Source organism: Saimiri boliviensis, chromosome 2 (genome assembly GCF_048565385.1).
Source record: "Saimiri boliviensis isolate mSaiBol1 chromosome 2, mSaiBol1.pri, whole genome shotgun sequence".
Classification (NCBI taxonomy): domain Eukaryota; kingdom Metazoa; phylum Chordata; class Mammalia; order Primates; family Cebidae; genus Saimiri; species Saimiri boliviensis.
Genome location: NC_133450.1, coordinates 167,544,679 through 167,567,803, shown reverse-complemented (window position 1 = coordinate 167,567,803; position 23,125 = coordinate 167,544,679). Strand labels below are relative to the sequence as shown.

Below are 23,125 nucleotides of genomic sequence, written 5' to 3'. Positions count from 1 at the left end.
CCCTTTTTGCCTCCCCTTGAACTCCATAGTTCAAGTAATAAGTAATAAGGAAATGTGGTTATGAGTATAATTGCCACAAGGCAATTGTACCCTAGAGGACTGGCAGAATTTTCTTTTCTATATCTGAGGGCTGGGCTCCATCGAGAAGATCCATTTGCAAATAACTCAATTAGAAGAATAACAACAGTGTCTTTATTTTTATAGCAGCTTTCCCTATAGAGATCAAAGTGTGTTAGGGACATCCTATCAGATTCATTGTTCTATATCCCAGTGGACTGGAATAAAAAGTTTTACTATAGCTTGTTTGAGACAGGAGAGTGAGGCAGAGAAAGGTTAAGTGTCATCCCTCAGGTCACAGAAAAAGTTGGGGGCGTGAGGGGGAGAATGCAACAAGAAATCAAGCTTTTTCTGTTACTCTGCAAGTTATCAAGCTCTGCATTTCTTTCTGGTAATCGTAAAGGATCAGAATAAAGCACAGCCTCTTTGGGGACTGCAAAGTAATGTAGATGAAAGTGCCTTGAAAATAGCTAAGGTATTGTTGCTGCCTTTATCATATTTAGTACAGATGGAAAGTAAGAAAGAGCCTTACTGTTAGTATCTGGTTGTACTAATATATATGAAATGGATTTTACACATTCTTGATTGATTAGATCCAAACTGCCAAGTTGTCTTAATCATTAATGAAGGACTAATGGAAAAATCACATTTATAATTCTGGATTTAAAGGAATTCCGTAAGATTTAACAATAAATTTTGAACAGATTAAGAAGCCAGAGATCCAAGTTTTCTGATTACATAAATGGTCTAACAAAACACTTAATTAAGTAGTCTGAGTTTTTTGTTTTCAGGTTTTACTTATAGACTCCATAGTTCTGATGTGATGAATTTAGGCTCTGTTTTTTTTTTTTTTTTTTTTTCAGTTAGAATAAGAAAATTGGGAGTAAAATTTCTACTAATCTTTCAACCTGATTTCAAGGAGCCTTGGAGGACACATTCTCTGGGGAGTAGACACAGAGAACTTGATGCTGTCAACTGCTGTTCGCTTTGTGATTAAACAGGTGGTGTATTTTGGTGTGGGGCTTTTGGCTCCTCAAGTGCCCAGTGTGCTGCTGCTGGGGAGAGTAGGGAGTGGCAGCATGCCCGCCCTTAAGCAGGAATTCCCTTCCACAAACTAGAAGCTGAAATATGACAAATAACCCACATTTAATCAGACCTTGCCTTCTAATCAGAAAAAAAATGAAAAATTAGGCAAAACATAAATACATGGCTTTTTTAAAGGCTCTCTCTTTGATTTTCAAAGTTGTAGAATGAATTCCTATTTCTTCACCTTAACCGAAGTAAGTGAAACCATCTTTCACTTACCATGCATCCTCCCTGAGTGTCTCATGGGAGGAGCAATGGCCTTGAGACTTTTATCTCATCATCACTGCACCTCTTGTTATGTCTTAATGCTTAATGAATGTTAAGCTGAAAACTAATCCAGTTAAACAGGTGAAGGGAAAATTAAGTTCAACCAGCGTGAACATAGAAAGAAAACATCCATCACTTAGGGGCACCATTAGCACTGCCAGTGGACTAAGGAGATACATGCTGTTCTCTACCAGGTGAGCGGATCATAATCAGCTAATTTATTCTATTTTTGATAATTGCTGGATGATATTAATAGGGAACTTCCAGTTATTATTTTATTATTACAAACTTTCTTTTGCAAAGGAAAGTTTAAAAAACTTTTTCTTAAGTTTCCCACCCCACTTTTCCTGCAAATGCCCTCACTAGATTCTTTTTTCCATTTTTACGATGTCATTGTACTTTTCATGGTGTGACATATACATACCCTTAATGCCATAAGGATTCCTGCTCTGTGAAAAGAAAGTTGAACAGTGTTGTCACTTTAAAAACACAGTGATAGCTTTGAATGAGAGTCTAATGTGAGGAGGAAGCTTTGGCTTTGGGATCTAGATTGGGGTAATGGAACTTCTGAATTCAAATTTGTTCTGCAATCCTGACTTCACTGCAGTCATTTATATTAACATTGAATAAAGAAAACTAAGTAAATGAGAGTGAAGCAGCAACACAATAAAAGTCTTCTCATATGTGCTTTAGACTTTCAAATAAAAATTAGAATTTATCATTTTCTTCGAGATTATTTCTCTGTTTCATGTGCTTACAAAATTAGCTTGATGTTTTATCCCATCTTTACTTCATGAAAGTATTCCTTAGATATGGAGTTTTCTAAAAAATATAATATTTTGTCTATAAGATGGAAAATGGCAAGCATTATTTCCTAAAAGTGTCACAGGAGAGAGAAGCAATGTACATTTATCAGGCAGTGACAGAGCTTTGCAGAGTAATGATGGAAGCTGTAACATCAAACCTTGCCGTCTCTGGTGGTTTAAATTCTGTGTAAGTCAGTTGTACCAAAAGTTTTTTTTTTTTTTGAACGTCTTTTGCCAAAATTGATTGGTTCTAAGAAGTAAATTAATGGTTTCAGTTCAATTTTTGGGCAGATAACCACCACAGCATTCTCTGGGACCCTAACTGGCTTAAGCAAGCCTAGAAGAATTGGATTTCCTTCCAGGTCAGGTGTAGAACATTCTGAAGAAGCTCAGGGGATCTCTTTCTCTTTTGTGTTTGTGTGTGTGAGAGAGAGAGAGAGAGAGAGAGAAAGAGAGAGAGAAGTATGTGTGCTGGATTGAGGTGGTAGAGTGCACCTCCAGTATTAAAAAATAATTTGCTAATAAGATGATTTCAGTGTTGTTTTGTTCTACTTTCTGTGACACTGATAAGTGGATGGAGATTTTTTGTAAATTGGTTTCAAACAGACCTTCAAATACATTGAAGGTGGAACTTAGTTCTTTGCTCTATCATCCCATGTCTAGGAGAGTGCCTGTTTCAACGTATTTATCAGCCAAATTATATCATAATTTGCTATCTGCTTAGTGTAATGTAAACAATTCGATATCATTTGTTTTATATTGACTCTAACTGAATTATCTATTCCTGCGGTATAATTCTTAAATCATAGCAAACACATATACAATACATTGGAAGAACTGGGATAATTTTTATTTCTTCTCAATGTCTTTTTTCTTTTTTGACTGTAACTTACAAGGAAGGTTTAAGGTTCAAATAGTATGTGTGTAATAAAAAAACCCGGTTAAAATTTGGATCTGTTTTCCTATCTGGCTTTAAGCTCCCTGTCCCACCCATTTCACTCCCATTACCAGAAAAAGTCAAGAGTTATTTCTGTCTTGTGGTCTCAGCATTATTCTTGTGGCTTTTAATGTCTGTGCAGTATGTCTGCTGTCATATTTATGGAGATTGTCTCTTAGCTTACCCATCACGCTATAATTTTCTCATTGGGGAAAATAAAGAGTGGTGGAAAACATAAAAAGTGGAAGTTATTGCTAGACTTACTTCATGGCCACTGTATGTCTATTTAGACCCCAGCCCATTTTCTTTTTTCAGTAAATATTTATTGAATTAAATTTATAAATATGCTTTAGAAGTTTGCTTTATGTGACATAAGTTGACTAAAATACATTTCAGGGTCAGATTAAAAAAATAATAAACATGTATTTTTAGTTGAAATGATTTCTGTATGATGTTTGTGGTAACTGTCACCAACCAGGAAAATAATGTTTTAAAAAGAGATATAAAGTAAATCTTGGGGGTGGGGGTTGAAAATGATTGAGAGAGAGGATGTAGAGGGACATTGCATAGAGTGCAATGATAGCAGCTAGATGTACACATCCAGCGCCAGTGTCTTCCTGTTAGTTCTATCCCAAAAAGTTGGCACCATGTGAATTGATGCTGTATGTGTTTCCGTTATGCCACTTTCCTCTAGCCGGGCTGTTATCTAGCACAGTTTAAAATATTAAGTATATTGGTACTCTGCATTTGGGATTCCAACGTTTTGGTACTGTGAGTTCACATATATCCCTGTGCATATGAACATCAATATTTTTGTTTTCTCCTATTCGTAGAGTGTTTTAGCAGAAAGCCATAGAGTGTACTATGCTGTTAGAAAAAATACTTTTGTCTGTTCTTATTTTGTAATTTTTCTTATGTAAAATACCTGCTGTCAAGTGGCGACTCATGAAACATTTCCTAAAGGAAACAGAGTAATGTTGAAATTATTTCTTTCCTATTACGTATTATTCTTACATTGATGTATAGTGGTGCATATTTAAGATAACCTTTTGATTATCCCTATCAGACTGTTATTCCGACAATTGATAGCATTTCAAAGTTGTTTGTGTCATGAAATATAAGTAAATGTATAGTGTTTTACAAAGGCAATCAAACTTATAATTGTTCCAGTCAAGGAGCATACAGTCATGTTTGCAGGAAAAACATACACACAAGAAAAAGTTGGTATGTGCAACTTGTTAAAAATTGGATAGAGAGACTAGGAGATGATAAAAAGAAGAAATAGTAAATTTGGATGGAAGGGTGGAATTATCAGGAAACCTCCCGGAAGAGATATGTTTAGAACACAGCATTGAAAAGCTAATTAACTTTTTAAAAAAAACTTGATAATTTTTATGTATCAATGTGCATTACAAAAAATTTTGGGATATAGGATTTTGTACTTAGTACTGAATGGTGGCAGTGCTGTCTCATCTTTTTTCTTTTTAAATGAGAATCATAACAAATGCTTGAAATCTATTGATATTTTAAGAGTTACATTTTTCAAATACTGTTTAACTCTATTACTTGACACTTATTTTAGAGTGATAGATATGTCAAACTTCATAAAACAAATGTATCTGTCAGATTTGAGTAAAATAAACTACCAGATAGTCCAATAGAAGGAATTTCATGGGCAAGGCCAATTACAGTGATATTAGAATAGATGAAAAGCTGAATGGGCAGTGAGGTGACCCAGACATCAGCATCAATAGGAATCTACCACAAATTGATCTGGAGTTGCCTGAAGGGAGGGCATCACAGAAGGAGGAACTTGTAACAGTGGAAGCAAGAATCACAAAAGGAAAAAAGTCACTGTTTGGAGACAAATGTCAAAGAAGAAGAGGGAAGGAATACCTCCCCTTCTTTCTTCCCACCCTCCAAATTCCCAAACTCCTACCGTTGCCAACTGTTGGTTGGACCTAGCCTGAAGTCAGTAGTTAATGGAACTGAGAAGGGCAGTTTGCAGGCACAGAGTTCAGGATGGATCTGAGGACAAGTTACCATTAGATGGCAATCCTAATTTTGGGGGTGCGTGGAGCAATGAGATTTAGGTAAGATTCAAACAGTCATTTGGGGCAGGGGAAATAAGTTTGCATAATATCACCCAAAGCTTTATTGCATCAGTTTTTCTTACTGGTATTGAGTTACTAATTTTTTAAATCCTTTCTGAAAATTTAGTTTATAAATTTTTATCATGGGTTTGCTGTTAGATGATTTTGAAAAACATCCATGAACAGTCTTGTTTGTTAATTTTAGAATTTAACATGCTTTAAATATCAAGAAGAATTTGATCTTGTCTAATTAGAAGCAGTCTTTAAGACCAAAAACAACAGGTGACAGGCTCAAATTATTCCTATGGCAATTAACTCTGACAAAGGATTGGATGATCCCTTCTTTCCCTTTCTCATCTTTTGGAGGTACCAACAGTGGACAAGGAGGAGTTCAACTGGTCTTGTAACCAAGCACTATCTAGAACTTGGAAATGATGTGATTTCTTGTTTTGTGTGTGTGTGTGTTTGTTGGTGGTTGAGTATGCAGCATGGTTTTCTTTTTGATTGGATTGGAAGGCAATGTCAGTTTTGAAATGGCAGGATAATAATCAATTTGGAAAACTGAACATTAGCCATATGTAATGGTATGTGCAATGAAAATAATCTTTATGAGCATGGGAGATGAGTCGGCAGTAAAAAGCTTGAAGTTGGTCTGTGTTAAAATTTTGTCACATCTGGAAGGCATTGATGTCTAAGATTACATAGGTTTGATATCATTCAGGGTTAAGGCATATGGATGGGACATTATGCAGAAACTTCGTTTTTTACGTACTCTTTGGATTTGATTTAGACATTTTTGAATGTAAGGAGTTGATCTGAATCTCTATTAAGGATAAAATGAGTAACAAGACAAAATGGGCGGAATCACGAGCACCTGGTACACAGCTCCGCACCATTATACTCTCGGTTCCCTTCTTTAAAATGGATATAGCAAATGAACATGCTCCTCATCATTTATTTTCCTGTTTCCCAAATTACCATAGTAATGAGTAGTACATTTCATGGTAGGCGTCTATTATCCTTGGTTAAATTTTCTGTATTTTATTTATTTTTTTTGCAATAGGATCTCACTCTGTCACCAAGGCTGGAGTGCAGTAGTGCAATCTCACCTCATTGCAGCCTCATCCTCCAGGGCTCAAATGATCCTCCCATTATAACCTCCCAAGTAGCTGGGACTGCAGGCACCTCCACTGCCACACTCAGCTAATTATTGTATTTTCAGTAGAGATGGAGTTTCACCATGTTGGTCAGGCTGGTATCAAACTTCTGACCTCAGGTGATCCTCCCACCTCAGCCTCCCAAGTAACTGGGACTACAGGCACCTGCCACCACACTCAGCTAATTATTGTATTTTTGGTAGAGATGGAGTTTCACCATGTTGGCCAGGCTGTTCTTGAACTCCTGACCTCAGGTCCACTCACCTCAGCCTCCCATAGTGCTGGGATTACAGGTGTGTGCCACCGTGCCTGGCCAGTATAATCTGTATTTTAAACTGTTCTCTTAAAGAATGACTGTAAGACTGCTGCCCATTATAATTCCCCATCTTTATGTTTCTCTGAGCTTCCAGACTCTTCAGCATTCTTTCAAATACATTATTTCATTTATTAAAATATTCTTGAGCTTCTCTTTAAAAAAGGAAAATTTTGTTAGCTATTTTTTGTTTTTATTTTATCAATATAATTGAGTTCCTTTCTTTTCATGCGCAGTTTTAATCTGCAAGAGGAAGTTACAGTCTCCTTATTTGTTTCCTCATTTTATCCCTTTTCAAAAATGTTAGTTCAATGATGCATTATTCAAGTAGTTTTATTCCTGGTAAATTAGCTTTTGCCTTGAAAACATGGGGACAGAGGTTCTTTGAACCACTTGTCAAGGAACTATTAGGACATTTAATACTATTATCTGCCACATCAGCAAGCTTCCTGTTCATCAAATGACTTATCTGATTTTTTTTCCTCTAATATTATGATAAAGCTATTTCATGAACAGAAGCAGTAATGAATGCTCCACATACAAACCTACTTTACCTTGGTAGAAAGTGTGCCCTGCATTGTCTTACTTTATTAACCAGTTAATTGTTATGTATCTTGAAATTAAATATCTATGTTTATTTTTATATGAATGTATTATCACAAACTTAAGAGCCATGATTTAATAATAAAGCAAGGACTGGTTATTAATCACATGTAAATAACATAAGATAGAAAAAATCCTATCCAGTTTCTTCTCTCTAAGCTCATATAATGATATAAACATAAACATTTTAATGATTTGGCAAAGTATCTTTTTAGCTGACATAATAGAGAAATCTGTATCCAATTAAAAATGTCTTTTTAGGAACACATACGTATGATAAGATGAGCAGTGAAGAAATAAGAATATGACTTTTTATTATTTTTGTATTTGTAGAGAGGTTGTAGAAACTTAAAAATTAGAATATGTGTAGATAATAATCAAACAACTAAATATTATGATTGCCATTACTGGCAGTTTGTTTGTAATTTAAGAAAGCTGAACTGTTTCAAGTGCTACCAGCCATCATCTTATTCTCTGTAATACAGTGGTTAGCCATTCAACACATACTGATTGAGCATCTGCTATGAGCCAAGATTATGCTAGGGCAGTGAATAAGACTGTTTCTTGACCCCATGGGTTTGAAAATGTAGCAGAAGACTTGGACTCTGACCCAGGCCTTCAATTACCTGTGTTGTCAGTGTTTGCAAGGGGCAGTGCAACCAACTAGGTGGGGATTTTTTTTTTTTTTTTTTTTTTTGGAGGAGGGAGGAGGACTAATTAAACCTGAAAGTAAGGTACATTAAATCTATCTATCTATCTATCTATCTATCTATCTATCTATCTATCTATATCTCACAGACTTTTCCACAAAAATACTTGTGCATATTTAATTGTTGTATGAAGTTACTGTTTTTCTATTATTTCTAATTCCTTTGAAAACACCTAAGACTAAACTCTTACCTTTCCTTAACCAGTTGTGACTGGGAAAGATGAAAACTGATTCGTGCATGACATGCTTTGCTTAGGGTCAGTGTACAAGTGCTTGACAGTTGCTGAATAGAGCCCGGGAGTCATGACTCTAAACAGTTTAGAGAGAACATGTCCTGTTCCCTGAGAAGAAAGATTGCCAGTGAAATGTTAGAAAGTCTTCTGTCCGGTTTTAACCTACATATATTAAGTGTTGGGAAAATACATGAAACGACATAGCACAGAAGGGCCATGTGTACACAGGAGTGTTGTGTGTGTGGGATTTAGAATAATACCTGAAGACTCCAGGATAAACCGAAGTAGGTATGTAAGTCATGGTGCTAGGTAGTAACATAAATGCTGTTCAAGACTTTGGAGGTAAAACAGCACTGATTTTTCTATGCTTTCTTTTTAAGATAAAAATTTAAGATTAATAGGATCATAAACATTGCATTTGGTTTATGTTGAAATTCTGCATTGATTTTTCAATTTGCCTCCATGATTACGTTCTTGAGTCTGATGACATTCTGGTTTTCATTTCCAGGTTCTTACTTCACCAGCATTTTCTTTGCACTACATACCTTGCTATGAAATGCAGGTTTCTTCGTTTCCAAGGGAAAAAAAATGTGTATTACATAGTATAGCTGAAATCCAAAATATCTCCCAGATGGAAAAGACAGAACATTCATCTCATCTTTTCCTACTGGATCTGACTGGGTTTTGGAAAGGACTTTATTATTTTCACGTGGCAAACTGCATTGGCAAATTGTTTCTCAAAGTACGCAGTGGCGTGTTCATCTAATATTATAAGATATGGGCAGCGTTTATGAAAGATTATAAATCTTACAGCTCTCTTCAGAAACTTAAAATACAGCTGGAAATGTTTTGCTTCCAACAAATATGCAATCTTCATAAAATTGGAAAAGAAATGTTTTGAATAAATAATGTTTTAGTTTATTTCTCTCTAGTGAGAGAGCTATTTCTTTTAGTCAAAATCATGCCATAAAACTCCTCCCTCCTCTACATTAGCACCCTTGCCTCTGTATTTATCTTATGCTGGTGCATTTAATATATTTTTTAAGTATGCCAGATTGCTTTGCCTTGTTTTTAAAGATAGAAAACTGGATTTGCTCCCAGGGACTCTTTCCCTAACTCGACCAGTTTAAAAACTAAGCAAGGATTGAGTCAGTTAATTAATTTAAATGAGATTACAAATCAAAAACATATTATGCAATCTTGATTTAATTACGTTTTATTTACTTAATTGAAAACACACTGTAGAAAGTCAGCAATCTTGACAATGACCAGTACGGTGTTTTTGCATTCTATAGGTTAAAGCCTTCAAAAGCAAGAAGTGTAGGCGATCCTGATTATGACCTTTGGTTCACTCAATCCCTAGATCAGTAGAAAGTTATTGAACTTAATCTTAGGGCAGAAAGGTCAGATACGATGATCCTAGCTTCCTATTGTTGGGTGAGGGGGGAGTTGCTGCTACTTAATGAAGGACTGCAGCCCTCAGGTCAGAGATGTTGGCAGGTTTAACACTTTTCGTGCAGGGGTTTCATATTTACAGGGGTTCGTTAGTAGTCCCCTGTGGTAGAATGGTTTGATTTGCTTTCTTATTCATATATGATTTTTTTTCCACCGTAAATTTCAGTGACCTATGTTTTTCAGCTAATTCTCTGTGGACAAATTTCAGTCTTGAGCCCTAACAAATCCTCATTTTAATCCTTGGGATATGATGCTTTGAACCTAATCTCCCTGTTAAGCAAAAAAGTGGCTCTTTAAAAGAAAGTTTAATGTTAGAACAAGTGGAATGTTCAGGAATGAAATAGGATATGTTGTATATCTACTCTCCAGTTCTATGTTTTTCTTTGGTTAATAAAATTACTTTATCATGAAGATCTTAAATGTAGCAACATCTTTTTAAACTATGCATTTTGCTAAATCAAACATATATTTTAAAATCAATGTTAGCCAACAGAAACAGGGATCTGAAGATATAGGCCTTCAGATGTGAGATAGTAAATGATTTGAAATATGCAGGAAACTGCATCTCCCAAATGTTATTTTGGTTCTGCCCAAATATTCAGAGATGTCTAATTTCTTTTATTGCTCAGCACTGGGTTTAGGAGAAGTACAGATTCACTAAAAACAGGTCAGGGATTCCGTTAACAAAGTGATAAAGTTAAAACTTCCCATGTACAGCTTGTTAACCAAGTTTCTCGATGAAGTGGACTGCAAATAATATAATGCCCTATTGAAAAGAGACAGAGAGAAATACAGAGACAGAAGGAGAGAGGGAGAGAGGGAGATAAAGGGAGACACAGGCGCACACACACACACACACACACACACACACAGACACACATGAGGTAGGGGTGTGTGTGTGTGTGTGTGTGTGTGTGTGTATGTGTGTGTGTATGAGAGAGAGAGAGAGAGAGAGAGAGAGAGAGAATAAAGGAGAGAGAGAGAGAAACCATTTCCCATACATTTACATGCTTCCGAGAGGCAAGGAAAACACTCAGTTTTCCCATGTTCTTTCTTTGTGTTATTTTAATATGCATCTAATATGCAGAAAAGGAAATATTGTAAAACTATAATTTTGTGTCACCCAAAGCAATGAAGCAACCTTGCATTAAAACTGAAGCTGCCTAGTGTTTTAACTGTGCTGGGGAAAAAAAAAAGCCAAATTATGTAATAGGAATTATGATCATGGAAAGCTAATGTGCTATAAATCCCAAGGAATTACTCGTAGTAGACAGTAAACTGCAAAGGGTGAGGCAGAAAACTTTGGGTAGAGAGAGGGGAAGAGAGAGAAGGTTTGGCCCAAGAGTAGTTTGCTCTCCATTACGCTTAATAATATAAATGTTTTTGTTTAACCTTTTTGTTTCTTCACTATGAAAGACAGGCATTTGTATTCCTTCCCTCAAGTTTTTATTTCTTACCTCTTACATCGTTTCTGCCATGCTATATATTTAATTTTTAAAAATAGACTATTTTATTATATTAGTAATTAATAATATTTTGGAGAGAAAGAAAGAGACTATTCTAAGCCTTAAAAAAAAAATCTCATGGTATTCTTTCGTTGACAATGGGCTATTTCTTCACCTGCTTAAGGCAAAGGACTATGACAAAGGGGCCCTTTATCACATGATGACTAAGTTTAGTTCTAGCAAGAGGCTATCTGTAGGTTAACAGGTTACAGTGTGGGTTTCATTTACTCCTCTGATATCCCTTGATATAAAAGCTATATTGTTATGGAATCATAGACTTTTAGAGCCACAGAAGACCTGACAACTCACCTTGTATAGCTCCTTCTCTGCATCAAAATGATTTTAAATTAAAATGATGCTTCTCTGGTTGTCTTTTTCTGTTGATTATCAAGTGATGGTGTCAGAAAATAAAAAGAGTTCCTGAAAGAAGTCTCATCTAAGAGGAGAAAGTTTATATGTAAAGGTCATTAACACTTTCTTGGTCCAGTGCTTGCAAACTAGAGACATGGACCTTCACTAAACATTTATTTTCTTTATAAGAGGCAGATAAAAATTTATTTCTGACTCAGAATAGTTTCTCTTATCTACTCTATCTGTCTTGTTTCCAAATATTTCTTTAGGAAGTAAGAAAGTAGAACTGAGGCTTACATTAGACTGGGAGACTTAGCCCTGGGAATTGTGTGTCTGTTCCCCTTGCTTGTCACAAGAAATGTATTTCTTTGACTTCTAATGTATGATTTTGCACAGAGCAGTGCGCCTTTGTCTCTTTTCTTTGTGCACTTTAATAGCTTATAGACGGATAGTTTTCTGTTCATTTGACTTAACCAAATGTGCCAGGCCCCATCCCAAAAATTAGGGCTGTAAGGCTAAATAGGGCAATAGACCTTGTGTCACATTGTTGAGGGTCTGAAGGGGATGACCTCACCATGTTGAACTTCAGGGAAAAAAACAGGGAACATTATGTGCAGACGTGGAGATAGCAAATGCAGGGGAACATGCAAGGAACTGAAAGGTTAAAGTATGACGCAGGTGTTGATGGGAGCCCGATCAAGGTGCCATGAATGGAATACTAAAAAATTAGAGTATTTTCAGGCTATATGTAAAGGTTTTAGCAGATGTTTGGCTTAATCAGTTTGGGGTCTTATAAAGATCATCTTGGTAAAAGATTGAAATATGTCTTGGAAAGTTGGGAAATCAGGTCAGTTTTTCAAGGCATTGTTTCTAAGGGGACCTTCTTTTGATATCTCTTATGATATGCCCTTGCCCACCCTTCCTAGGAAGAATTATCTGTCCCCTCTTGATTTATGTATTTTTAAAATTTGTATATTTCTGTCTCTTCAGGCAGGCTCTGAGCTTCTAAATGGCATAGAGTATATATTCTTTTTTAAAAACAATATTTAAAGGTCATTTTTATAAATTAAATAGAAATGTAATAAGTATTATGGAGCCCCTACTGTGCTCCAACATTCCCAAGTGTTTGGAATACATGGTGTGATCTCGGCTCACTGCAACCTCCACCTCCTGGGTTCAAGCAATTCTCATGTCTCAGCCTCTCAAGCAGCTGGGATTACAGGTGTGTGCCACCACACCCGGCTAATTTTTTGTATTTTTCAGTACAGATGGGATTTCCCCCAGTTGGCCAGACTGGTCTCAAACTCCTGGCCTCTAGCAATCTACCTGCGTCGGCCTCCAAAAGTGCTAGGATTACAGGAGTGAGCATAAATCTTAATTGATTTGCATTTAGATGATGCTTACATTAATGACCCAGAAAAAATCTTTGACAGTTTTGATGATTTATCTACCTCAGATAGTTGCAGTGTATCTACTCCAGAAAGTTAGTGCTCAGTAACAAATACTTTACAGGCTATTATTTATTTATTGTCATATATATTTAACACAAATATTATAGGGCTTCTACCAGATTGTCCATAAAACATTAGAATTTCCTTTACTTAATGGAGACAATCCAAACTAAATTGCAATTATGGAATTGGCCTCTCTTTAAAACTTCAATAGTGTATAGACTTCAGTTATACTGATGTATACTAACCTAATGTATAGACTTCAATGATACTAATAATTACTTCCAATTTAGATACAGAAAATAGCTAAAAGTTTTTTTAAAATTCTGAAAAAGATTTTAAATGTATTGGTGAATGACAGAAAGGGGAGGGAAGTTAGGGGAAGGTAAGTTTCCCAGAAATATTTAATCTACTGAAAAATCACTTGGCTTTGCATGATTTTAGGATTGCATCATAACAATTCAAGAAGTAGTGTGCCTGAATAGGCTGCCCATATAAAGAACATATGTTTAATATTTGCTGTATAAGTCTGGACAAGCCATTTGATCATTTATGTATCCTAGGGTCTTCCATAAAATCGGATCATTAGGAAAAACTGCTCACTGTTTAGGAAAAGCTTAGATACTAGAAGAGTCATGAGAGATTGACTGCTTTTTAAAAAAGGAGTGGGTGAAAGGATGGAAAACTTGGCATGGGTTCTGCATGAGTGTGAACTTTTTCTTATTCCTGGAGAAGCTTTAACCTGGAGAAGAAGAAACTGAGTGTAAAAGATAATAATTTAGAAATAACTTCATTACTTTTTTTTTCCCCAGAAGAATAAATATATGTTTAATCCACACTTAAAGAATGGGGAACATGAAAGTTTCACAAGTATGTAATACAAAATCTATTTCAGTTAAACATTGTGTCCAGTCAAGTCAGAGAGAGACAACACAAAAATGTAGAAAATAGAGACAGATCAAGGAAGAGAAAATGAGAGGTGGAAGGGAGTGAGGGAGCACTGGTTTTGGCTGGCTGCCTTTAAAAGCTCCTCTCTTTTTCTCTACTGCATCAAAATCTTTCCAGACACTACACTGGGCATGGTGGCTCTTGCCTGTAATCCCAGCACTTTGGGAGGCTGAAGTGGGCAAATCACTTCAGGCCAGGAGTTGGAGACCAGCCTGGCCAACATGGTGAAATTCCATCTCTACCAAAAAATACAAAAATTAGCAGGGTGTGGTGGTATGGCCTGTAGTCCTAGCTACTTGAGAGGCTGAAGCACAAGAATTGCTTGAACCCAGGAGGTGGAGGTTGCACTGAGCTGAGATCACGCTACTGCACTCCAGCTTGGGCAACAGAGCAAGACTCTGTCTCTGGAAAAAAAAAAAAAAATTCCAGACACCAGCCCCAGTATGCTGGGCAGCTCACAACTGTACCAGCCTTGTTCCTCAAAGTCTTGAGCCTTCTGAAGGACAGTTTTCATCAACTGGCTGGTATCTGCTGCCTTTTGAGCATTACAGCTCCTAAGAGCCTTGAAGAAGCAGTGGACTTGCACCTTTTGGGGAGTGAGAGGTGAAAACGTTTACACAGATTCTGAGGTGGGCACACACTTCTCCATGCTTAGTCAATGCACCAATCATTTTTAGATGCATCTGTTGGGATGGACAGAACTTAGTTATGTCCCTTTTCTCCCTTTCTTTCTAAAAGTTTATTATTAAGCATAGAGCCACATTAAAAATTATTAATATTTTTATTCATTTTAATATGTTTAAACAAATATAGTAATCATTTTTAATGTGGCCCTGTGCTTAATACGAATAATATCTTGTATTTACTGATCATGTAGAATGTGTCTGGCCCAATGCTTTTGGTGCTTAATATGATATAATCTTGCAATGATTTTACAAGGTAGATACTATTATTGCAGTTTTCAGGATCAAGACACCAAGACTCTAAGAGTAAGTAGGTTTGTACGAGATCACACCACTACTGAGGGACAGAGCCAGGCTTCACTATAATGTGTTAAGTAAGCACACACACACACACACACACACACACACACACTCACACACTCACACACACACACACACAGAGAAAGAGAGAGAGAAAGCAAGAGGTAGGGGGTGTTGAGTAAAGTGATGGAAGTGGTTAAATAAAACTTTTGGGTATAGAGTAATTTGACCTAGGTGGTGAATTGGAAGGGGTTTAGATGTGGTCTGAATAATTCCTTCTCTGAAGTCAACCACAATAACAGTTCATTTTTGGTTTCTCTGCCAACCGCGACTCCCTGGTTACTTCCTTTTCCAGCAGTTGGAATTAAATGACCGATATAAGGTGACATAAGAGTTAAAAGTAGATTATAGTGTTAGAATTTACAGTCTAAAAGTAAATGCCGTATCTCTTGCCTACTGAGAGGGCTCTCTTCTGTGTTTCTGGGACACAGTATACACTGTTTTATTTCATGAGAGGGCACGGACTTTGGTGTATGAAGGAAAGTCTGTCATTGTGTGCCAGTAAACACCAGATCATTTTAGAAAGTGGAATTGTTACAAAAAGCAAATGTGTGCCTCCAATTTAGGGTCTACTTCAGCTTTCCCTCAAATGCTTGTGGTTTTCTTAGTAAGTGTATTTTTTCAATTGAAGAAGTTGGTCTGCAATTGTTGGAAATGAGAAGAAAAAGTAATTTACAGCAGAAAAGAGTAGAGTTTCCTAAGTGGGATGTTGTGGTTAACAGGGGATACCATTGTTCTAGCTGAGTATTTTCTTACGAATGGAAGAGACCTTCATTCTTTTCCTGCTGGACCCAAATTTTAGCAGCAGACGATGGGAAAGAGTTTTGTGGCACAGTTTTGAAGTTGCTGTAACTAAACATGCTTAGACTCATGCCAGAGAATCTATAACTCTTGAAATGAAGCGACTACTGTAATGAGTGACAACTTTAACTATCTCAGGTGTCATCAGAAGCTTGGCATTAGCCACCTTGAGGGGTGCATGTCTAGACCTTCAAAACGGTGAGATAGCTTTAGAGGGAAAATTAAACAAAGGGAGATTCTGGTCACTGGGGATAGCATCCATAAGTAGAAATTCCTAAAAAATGTTGGAATCGCTTGAGAAATTAAACTGGAATGTAGTATCAATGCTGAGAGACATTTGTCAGAAGAACTCAAGGCAAAAATAGCTGATGCTGTAGCAAAAAGTTACGATTTATCATTTTTATGTAGCTATCATACTCCAGGCCTGGTAAGTGGCCCATATTGCACCATTTTTTATAGGAACGTAGAACGAAGATTTATTTCCTAAGTTATAAGTCAGGGAGTCTTGCCTTGATTTCAGAAAAAGTTAAATAGAGGACTTCATGGGAGATGAGAGATTTTTAGAGTGTTCTCAGCTCTCTGGCTGCCGTCAGGAGACTCGAGCCAGATGAAGAGTGGTCATTTCTAGTTTCTTTACTTTCATTTTGAAAAATCAGGAAACAATTGGAGGAAAACATGAGAATCACTAAATATGCTTGCTAAGATTTCATGAAATCTTTTCTAGAATAAAACCAAAAAGACAGTTAAGGAAATGGGATGAAGGGGTAAAATTCTGATCTCAGCATTAAATCTAAGCTAACAGGCATGAGGCAAAGAGTAGAAAGAAATAACCAGGTTTTATATGAGAAGAAACTAACAGAATGTTCTTGCATTTAACAGTAGAAGCAGCAATTTCAGTATGTTAATCACTTACCTGGAAGGACAGAATAACCCCGATGAAAAAAACCAGCATATGATTTTCCTGCTTAACCAAGTCACTCTCCTGGCTCAAGTATAATGGCGAGGTTTTGGGGAAGAGACTTGTCAGTATATGGCAGTCTATGACAGAGCCGTCATCTGTGCCCCACCTATGAAATTTTGTTGAAATTCATTATCAAGTTCAAAATTGCCTTTTCTAGGCAAGCAAAGAGGCTGCTGGAGCCGAGCCATCCTTCCTCCCGCGTTTACTGCAAGCCTAGTGCATTCACAGCCATGAACGGCACACTGAGGAAGACACAAAAGAAGTAGACAGAATCCCTGCCTCTGCTTAGGAGCATGCAATTTAGTTGGGGAGACAAAACTTAAATGCTAGAACCAATAAAAGAAGATTACAAAGCAACTTGCAAGTAAGTGTATAGTAACATGGGACAAATGACACAGATAAATGCAGAGGGGACAAGAGGGCAGAGGAGTGAGCAAAACACAACAGTGTCAGATCAGTCCGGAAAGGCATGTTGCCTAACAGTCGTATATTTTCCACATTTCTTTCTTTAGCATTGATGAGGAATAATGTGGGGTAGGAAATTCAGATATATAACATTGATCTCTTCCTCCTTATCTGCAAAGTCTGTCCATCTGCCACGGATGGAAATTAAATTGATCCAACCATTTGCTCTCCACAAAGCCATGTTGGTTTCTAGCTAGTAATTTATGCTTTCCTTGGTGTTTGCAAATCGATTGCTATTATGGGATGTAGACAAATCTGGGCCTGGATCCAGTAGGTTGGGGGATTATTGGAGTGGGTATTTGTACTTATGTGTGAAATCCTGGAAAAGCGGACTCTCATTTCTGTGTATTTTAATCATTGAATAAAAACATACTTTCAGGCTTTTAAATGCGTGTTTAATTACACTCAGACTGCATTTTTAAGAGAATATATCTGCTTTATTTCATATTGCTACTGACAGGCCTCAGTATTTGCCTAACCTTCAAACCATCTTCAGTGGCTTTGTAGCCAGATCTTTTGTTTCAAAAAAACCTTGCTGTAGCCCAAGAAAATTGTAGATCAATACTTGTGTTTTTCTTTTGACATAGAAATATGTATACACATTCATTTACTTTGATGATTAAAATGTTTCTATCAAAAGGCTTGGGAAAGTATATTGTATTTAAGCACTCAACTTCATTTATATACCTTAGGTTTTTTTTAAGTTCTTTGAGGATTGTGAAATTCTTTCAAAACACATTAAAAAGAAAACATTTTCTGTGATTTCTTTATAGATTCTGGACAATCAGGAAGTCCAAGCCACAATGATCCTGCCAAGAATCCTCCAGGTAAATATGTGTTCCAGGACATTTGCAATCTGACATTGTTGGAGAACAAAGGTACCACTGTATAGATAAACACCCCATAATTGGTCAGCCGCCTATTTTGTTCTGGCAAGCAGGTATGATCGGGACAAGATGTGATTGTGCTCAGGCCCTTTGCAGTGGCAAATACTTTTATATTGAAGTCATCAGTATTTACCTAATCACCAATGTTTTAATTTTTGTTGGTGTTTCTTATGCATATATTTTGGTTGTGTATCTTTTAGGTGCTAAGATAATTGCTGTTTGAAAAGCCAATGGACCTTTTAATCTTTCTCATAAGACTCATAAGAAAATGTAAAAATTTTCATATTCTAATTATAGTTTACCAACTCTCATTACTTTAAAAGGGAGCTGTTGGGGGTGGGAGTGGTTGGTTCTGTTTTCACTGAAGGATTTTTGCAAGACTTTCTATTCCATAAGGTTTTTATTGGATCTCCAGAATCAGGAAATAATGAAAGTAGGATATTTTTTTTTTCTTTAGTATAAAGTATCCCAAATACCCCCTTTGTTTTCAGAAGTTGTTCCAGATCTGAAAATGGGCTTTTATAACTTGGCTGTCTTCATATAGCTCTGAACATAGAGCATTTTGCTTTTGATTTAGGAGCAGTGGTTTTTCTCATGAGATAAAACTAGCACAAGGAGTTTTTCATTATTAGAAAAATGTGAATTATATTGGTGACTTTAGTGAAAGAGTGCTCTAAGAATAAACTAACAAAAAGAAAACCAAACACAAAAACCCTGAACCAGCTACACATGCCCTCCACCTCCCAAACAATCTCATCTGTCTTTTCATTGAAAATAAACCAAAAAGTTTATAGGAGGTAGTACAAAAACTTTCCTCAGGTAGATTTAGTTTCTAGGTCTTCCATTGTTTGATCTTTCTTGAAGTAGTGCTTAGCTAATATGAGGTTGAAATACCAGAAGAACCCCAAAATTGCAAGAAAGTATATCAGACCAATTTTGTCTTAAAATGATTTTAGAAAGACACAGCAAGTAGATGTATTCTAATTAAACACATTTAAAAATGTATATACTAAGTTGATTTTTCATTTTCTTCATAAATCATTTAAATATTATTATACTTTGAGAGCAAAACATTAAAAAACTGAATAATTTAAAACATAATTCCCATTTAAATTTATCTTATTTTGTGTGTGAATGGAGGATTGATACTATTTTAGTTATCTTTCCAAAAATACTATTTAGAATACGTAAATTTCGTCAGAAATTTTCTGGAGTTCAGAATATTTCATTAACTTATAGGGTCTTTTAACTTTACGAAGATTTTTTTTTCTTTTTAATTAACTGATATTTTCTCTGTGTTGCATGATAGCCAAAATGAATCTTATCCAAACATTTTTTTTTTTTTTTTTTTTTTTTTGAGACGGAGTTTCGTTCTTGCTACCCAGGCTGGAGTGCAATGACACGATCTCGGCTCACCGCAACCTCCGCCTCCTGGGTTCAGGCAATTCTCCTGCCTCAGCCTCCTGAGTAGCTGGAATTACAGGCATGCACCACCATGCCCAGCTAATTTTTTGTATTTTTAGTAGAGACGGGGTTTCACCGTGTTGACCAGGATGGTCTCGATCTCCTGACCTCATGATCCACCCGCCTCGGCCTCCCAAAGTGCTGGGATTACAGGCTTGAGCCACCGCGCCCGGCCCAAACATTTTTTAAAAAGTTTCCTTACTCACCTTATAAAGAATGAAATGGGACTAGACGAGAACCTTAGGTAGAAAAATAGTTGATAGCTATTATAAGTCAGACTAAACAAAAGATACGTTTTTTTGCATTTGAATGAAAGCTTGATTTGAAACTAATATAGCAGTTATTGTTTGAAGTACATTTCTGAACATGTACAGAAGGAATTATACTCACCTAAAACTGTTCTCTATTTGAGCTGAATCAATAATCCTTTAATAGTTATATAACATCTCAATATTTGTCAAGAAGTTGGTTAAAATGTCCTTTTTGCTGCATTCAGTGTGTCATCTCTTTACTTCTCTGTTTGCATATAACATGTCAGACAGAAACAATCAAGGTAGAAAACCTCTCATTTTTTTTCCCTGTAAAATTTTCCTTGGAACTCAAACCTTTCTGAGACTGTGTCCTGAAACTGGGTTGCTACATATAAATACATTTTACAATTAGTTGAAAATTGTATATATGTAAATCGTATATTGATTCTAGTTTTAGAGCCAGAATGCAATAAAATACACATAATACCCAACTTAAAGGGAGTATAATTAGAATTGTATTTAATTATCCGGAATGTAAAATATTCATTTTAATATGCTTTGTGTATTATTATACTACGAACTAAACCATAAAGTTTATTAAGGAATTCTATTTTGGACTTAACCATAGAGATTATTAAAGAATTTTTTATGAACTTAAGAGTTTGTTTTGTAATACTTTCAAATAAATTAAAAAACTTAGAATATAAAATGTTTTCCAATTTTAAATGTGAACAATTGGAACTTAATTTAAGTTTTTTGTATTGTAGTCAATTGGAATAAATTATGCTTTCTATTAAAGGCTTATTTTATAAGTGTCTTTGGTATTTGGACATAATTTATCTTTAGGAAGCTCTTTTAATCTCTATATTCTGGCCTTGGTCAAAATATGAAATCTCCAAAATTGAGATTCAGTATCCTAAGAAGGCACAATCCATATGTGAAAAAATTGAGGCTACCGCCACAAGCAATGAAACAAGCAAATCACTTTTCTGCTTGAATTGTTATACCAAAGACAAGCTAAGCATTTGGAAAAAATCACTTTGATTGCCAGCACTTTCTTCTCACTGGTAGTTTTCTACTGGGAGATGTGCAACCCATGGAAATTGCTACCATCTATTCCTGTGTTTATTTCCCAACAGCTTGGGAAGAGATGGCAAAAATTCAAGCCCTTTTGGAGATACAGGCTCTTTGAAATCTGTTTCCCACTGCTGACATGAAGGTGGAATCCCATCCAGTCATCCTATCAGTACAGATGTATATGCCTACCCACAAACTTGACATTCCCTCTGGCTTGGCTTTTCTCCAGCATCAAACTTGACTGTCTGACTTTGAGTCTACTTCCTTGCTGATTTAGAACTTCTGAAGGGTGACCCTAAAGCTCTTCAAACTGTAGTATGGACATCTACAGATAGACATGTAGTTCTTAACTTGAGTTTCTCTATTGGAATTAGTATTTAAGCAGAGGCAACAAAAGCAGCAGATTTTCGAAAGGAGGATGTTTGATATTATTTTATAAAATACTTAAGTAGTTTTTTGTCGTTTTTATAGAGCTTTTAAATAGTCTTTATGGTATTTCTTTAAACTATTTGTGACTTAATATTTTGTTTGCATTCTTTGCTACATGGTAGGGATGGCCACCATAATCTTTTCAGAATGAAGGTGCTCTAAAGTCAGATAGCACCAAGGACATGGCATTGTAATTTTGGCTGAGAAGCACTAAGCACTTCATTTTTCTAGGGATACATGTTTGCCTTATTGATGATAGAGTCAGAAGTTACATATTTATATTCAGTTACTTCTTTTGTTTTTATAACAAGTTAATCCCTCCTGAGCAATAGAACTTAAAGTGTCCTCTCTCCACTGTAGCAAACAACTGTTGTGGACCAAATGAGGATAAACCATTAATTTTGGGACTTAGACATGGGTCTGTTTTTTACCTTTAATAATTAAAAACTCCACTACTACTTTTAGGAAATGTGTGATTGATTGGATTGCAGTGTTTTGAAATTAGCTTTGACTTGCTTTGTTATTTTGTGTGTCTACATTCGTTGGGCTGTGATCTTTATGATTTCGCGATCTCAATCACTTTCCTAATGCTAGAATGGGTAATATCCAAGGAAAACATGGCAATCTAGAATTCAGATTTTTACCTCTAAGTCAGTTCCAAACTAATGTCTCATTTTGGAATTCAGAAAGGCTGTAGTTTTGTGGGGAGCTCTAGGCTGATAATGTGACAAAGAAATGTGAAGTCCTAGGGCAGTTTTTGCTAATTTTGTGATACAAACTTTTGGGGCACTTCTAGTATCATTAATCAGAACTTTCTTACCTGGAATAATGTGGACTTAACATGCTACTTTCCTCTGTTGCAGGTTTTACATATGCTTTTGCTCTTTTGTGTGGTGATTTATGCATGTAGTGTGGCAACACCTCTGGGAACCAATAGGATTATATATATTGGCTGTACCTCAAATAAGTCACCTCATATCCTCTCTGGAACAAGGATGACACTAAATAAATAATTGAGTAAATCAAAGAAGGCTTATCTGTTAATGATAGCTGTGTGCTTATCTTGCACTTAAGAAATTCTTTGTCATAAAAATTTTGAGATAGCTCTGTCTCCAATGTTATTTTATAGATACTGAAATTGAAGCCAACAGAAGGTTGTCATAAAACTAATAGAAACCAACCAAATAATTATTAAGAAAATAAGTTCAAAATCTGCAGTATTCGTTTTCATCTGTTGGGATCACTAGAGCTGATATTTGCTTGATTTTTCACTTTGTTTTTTTCAAATCTTAAGAATTTAGGACAAACTTAGTACTTTGAAATCTGTACATAAAGGCAGATAAATTCGTATAGGACCTTGAGGACCTCATACCACATTTTATCTTAGAATATGGTGTTCAAACAAAAGAGAAAATTTACTCTGGCTTTTTCAAATCATAATTCATTCACTTTTTTTTTTTTTTTTTTTGAGCTGGAGTCTCAGTCTGTTGCCCAGGCTGGAGTGCAGTGGCACGATCTTGGCTCACTGCAACCTCTGCCTCCTGGGTTCAAGCAATTCTCCTGTCTCAGCCTCCCAAGTAGCTGCAATTACGGGCATGCGCCACCACACCCAGCTAATTTTTGTACGTTTAATAAAGACAGAGTTTCCCCATGTTGGCCAGTCTGGTCTCAAACTCCCTACCTCAGGTGATCCACCTGTCTTGGCCTCCTAAAGTACTGGGATTACAGGCGTGAGCTACCATGCCTGGCCTCTCATTTACTTCTTAGTAAATTCAT

At 36.1% G+C, this 23,125-nt stretch overlaps 1 protein-coding gene across 18 annotated transcripts in view; it reads left to right on the top strand.

The window, feature by feature from the left end:
• Positions 1-23,125, top strand: part of NFIB (nuclear factor I B) — a 236,749-nt gene that overhangs the window by 119,908 nt on the left and 93,716 nt on the right. For 17 of the 18 annotated variants that reach the window (XR_012516582.1, XM_074394837.1, XM_003928155.4 and 14 more), the window contains one exon: positions 18,015-18,068. Coding sequence is in view for 16 of the 18 variants with exons in the window: in XM_074394837.1 (XP_074250938.1) it covers positions 18,015-18,068 (54 nt within the window). In the remaining 2 variants the exon portion in view is untranslated. Of the gene's footprint in view, positions 1-1,067; positions 17,141-18,014; positions 18,069-23,125 lie in introns of those variants that run through there. The other variant, XM_010338746.3, reaches the window with a different exon arrangement.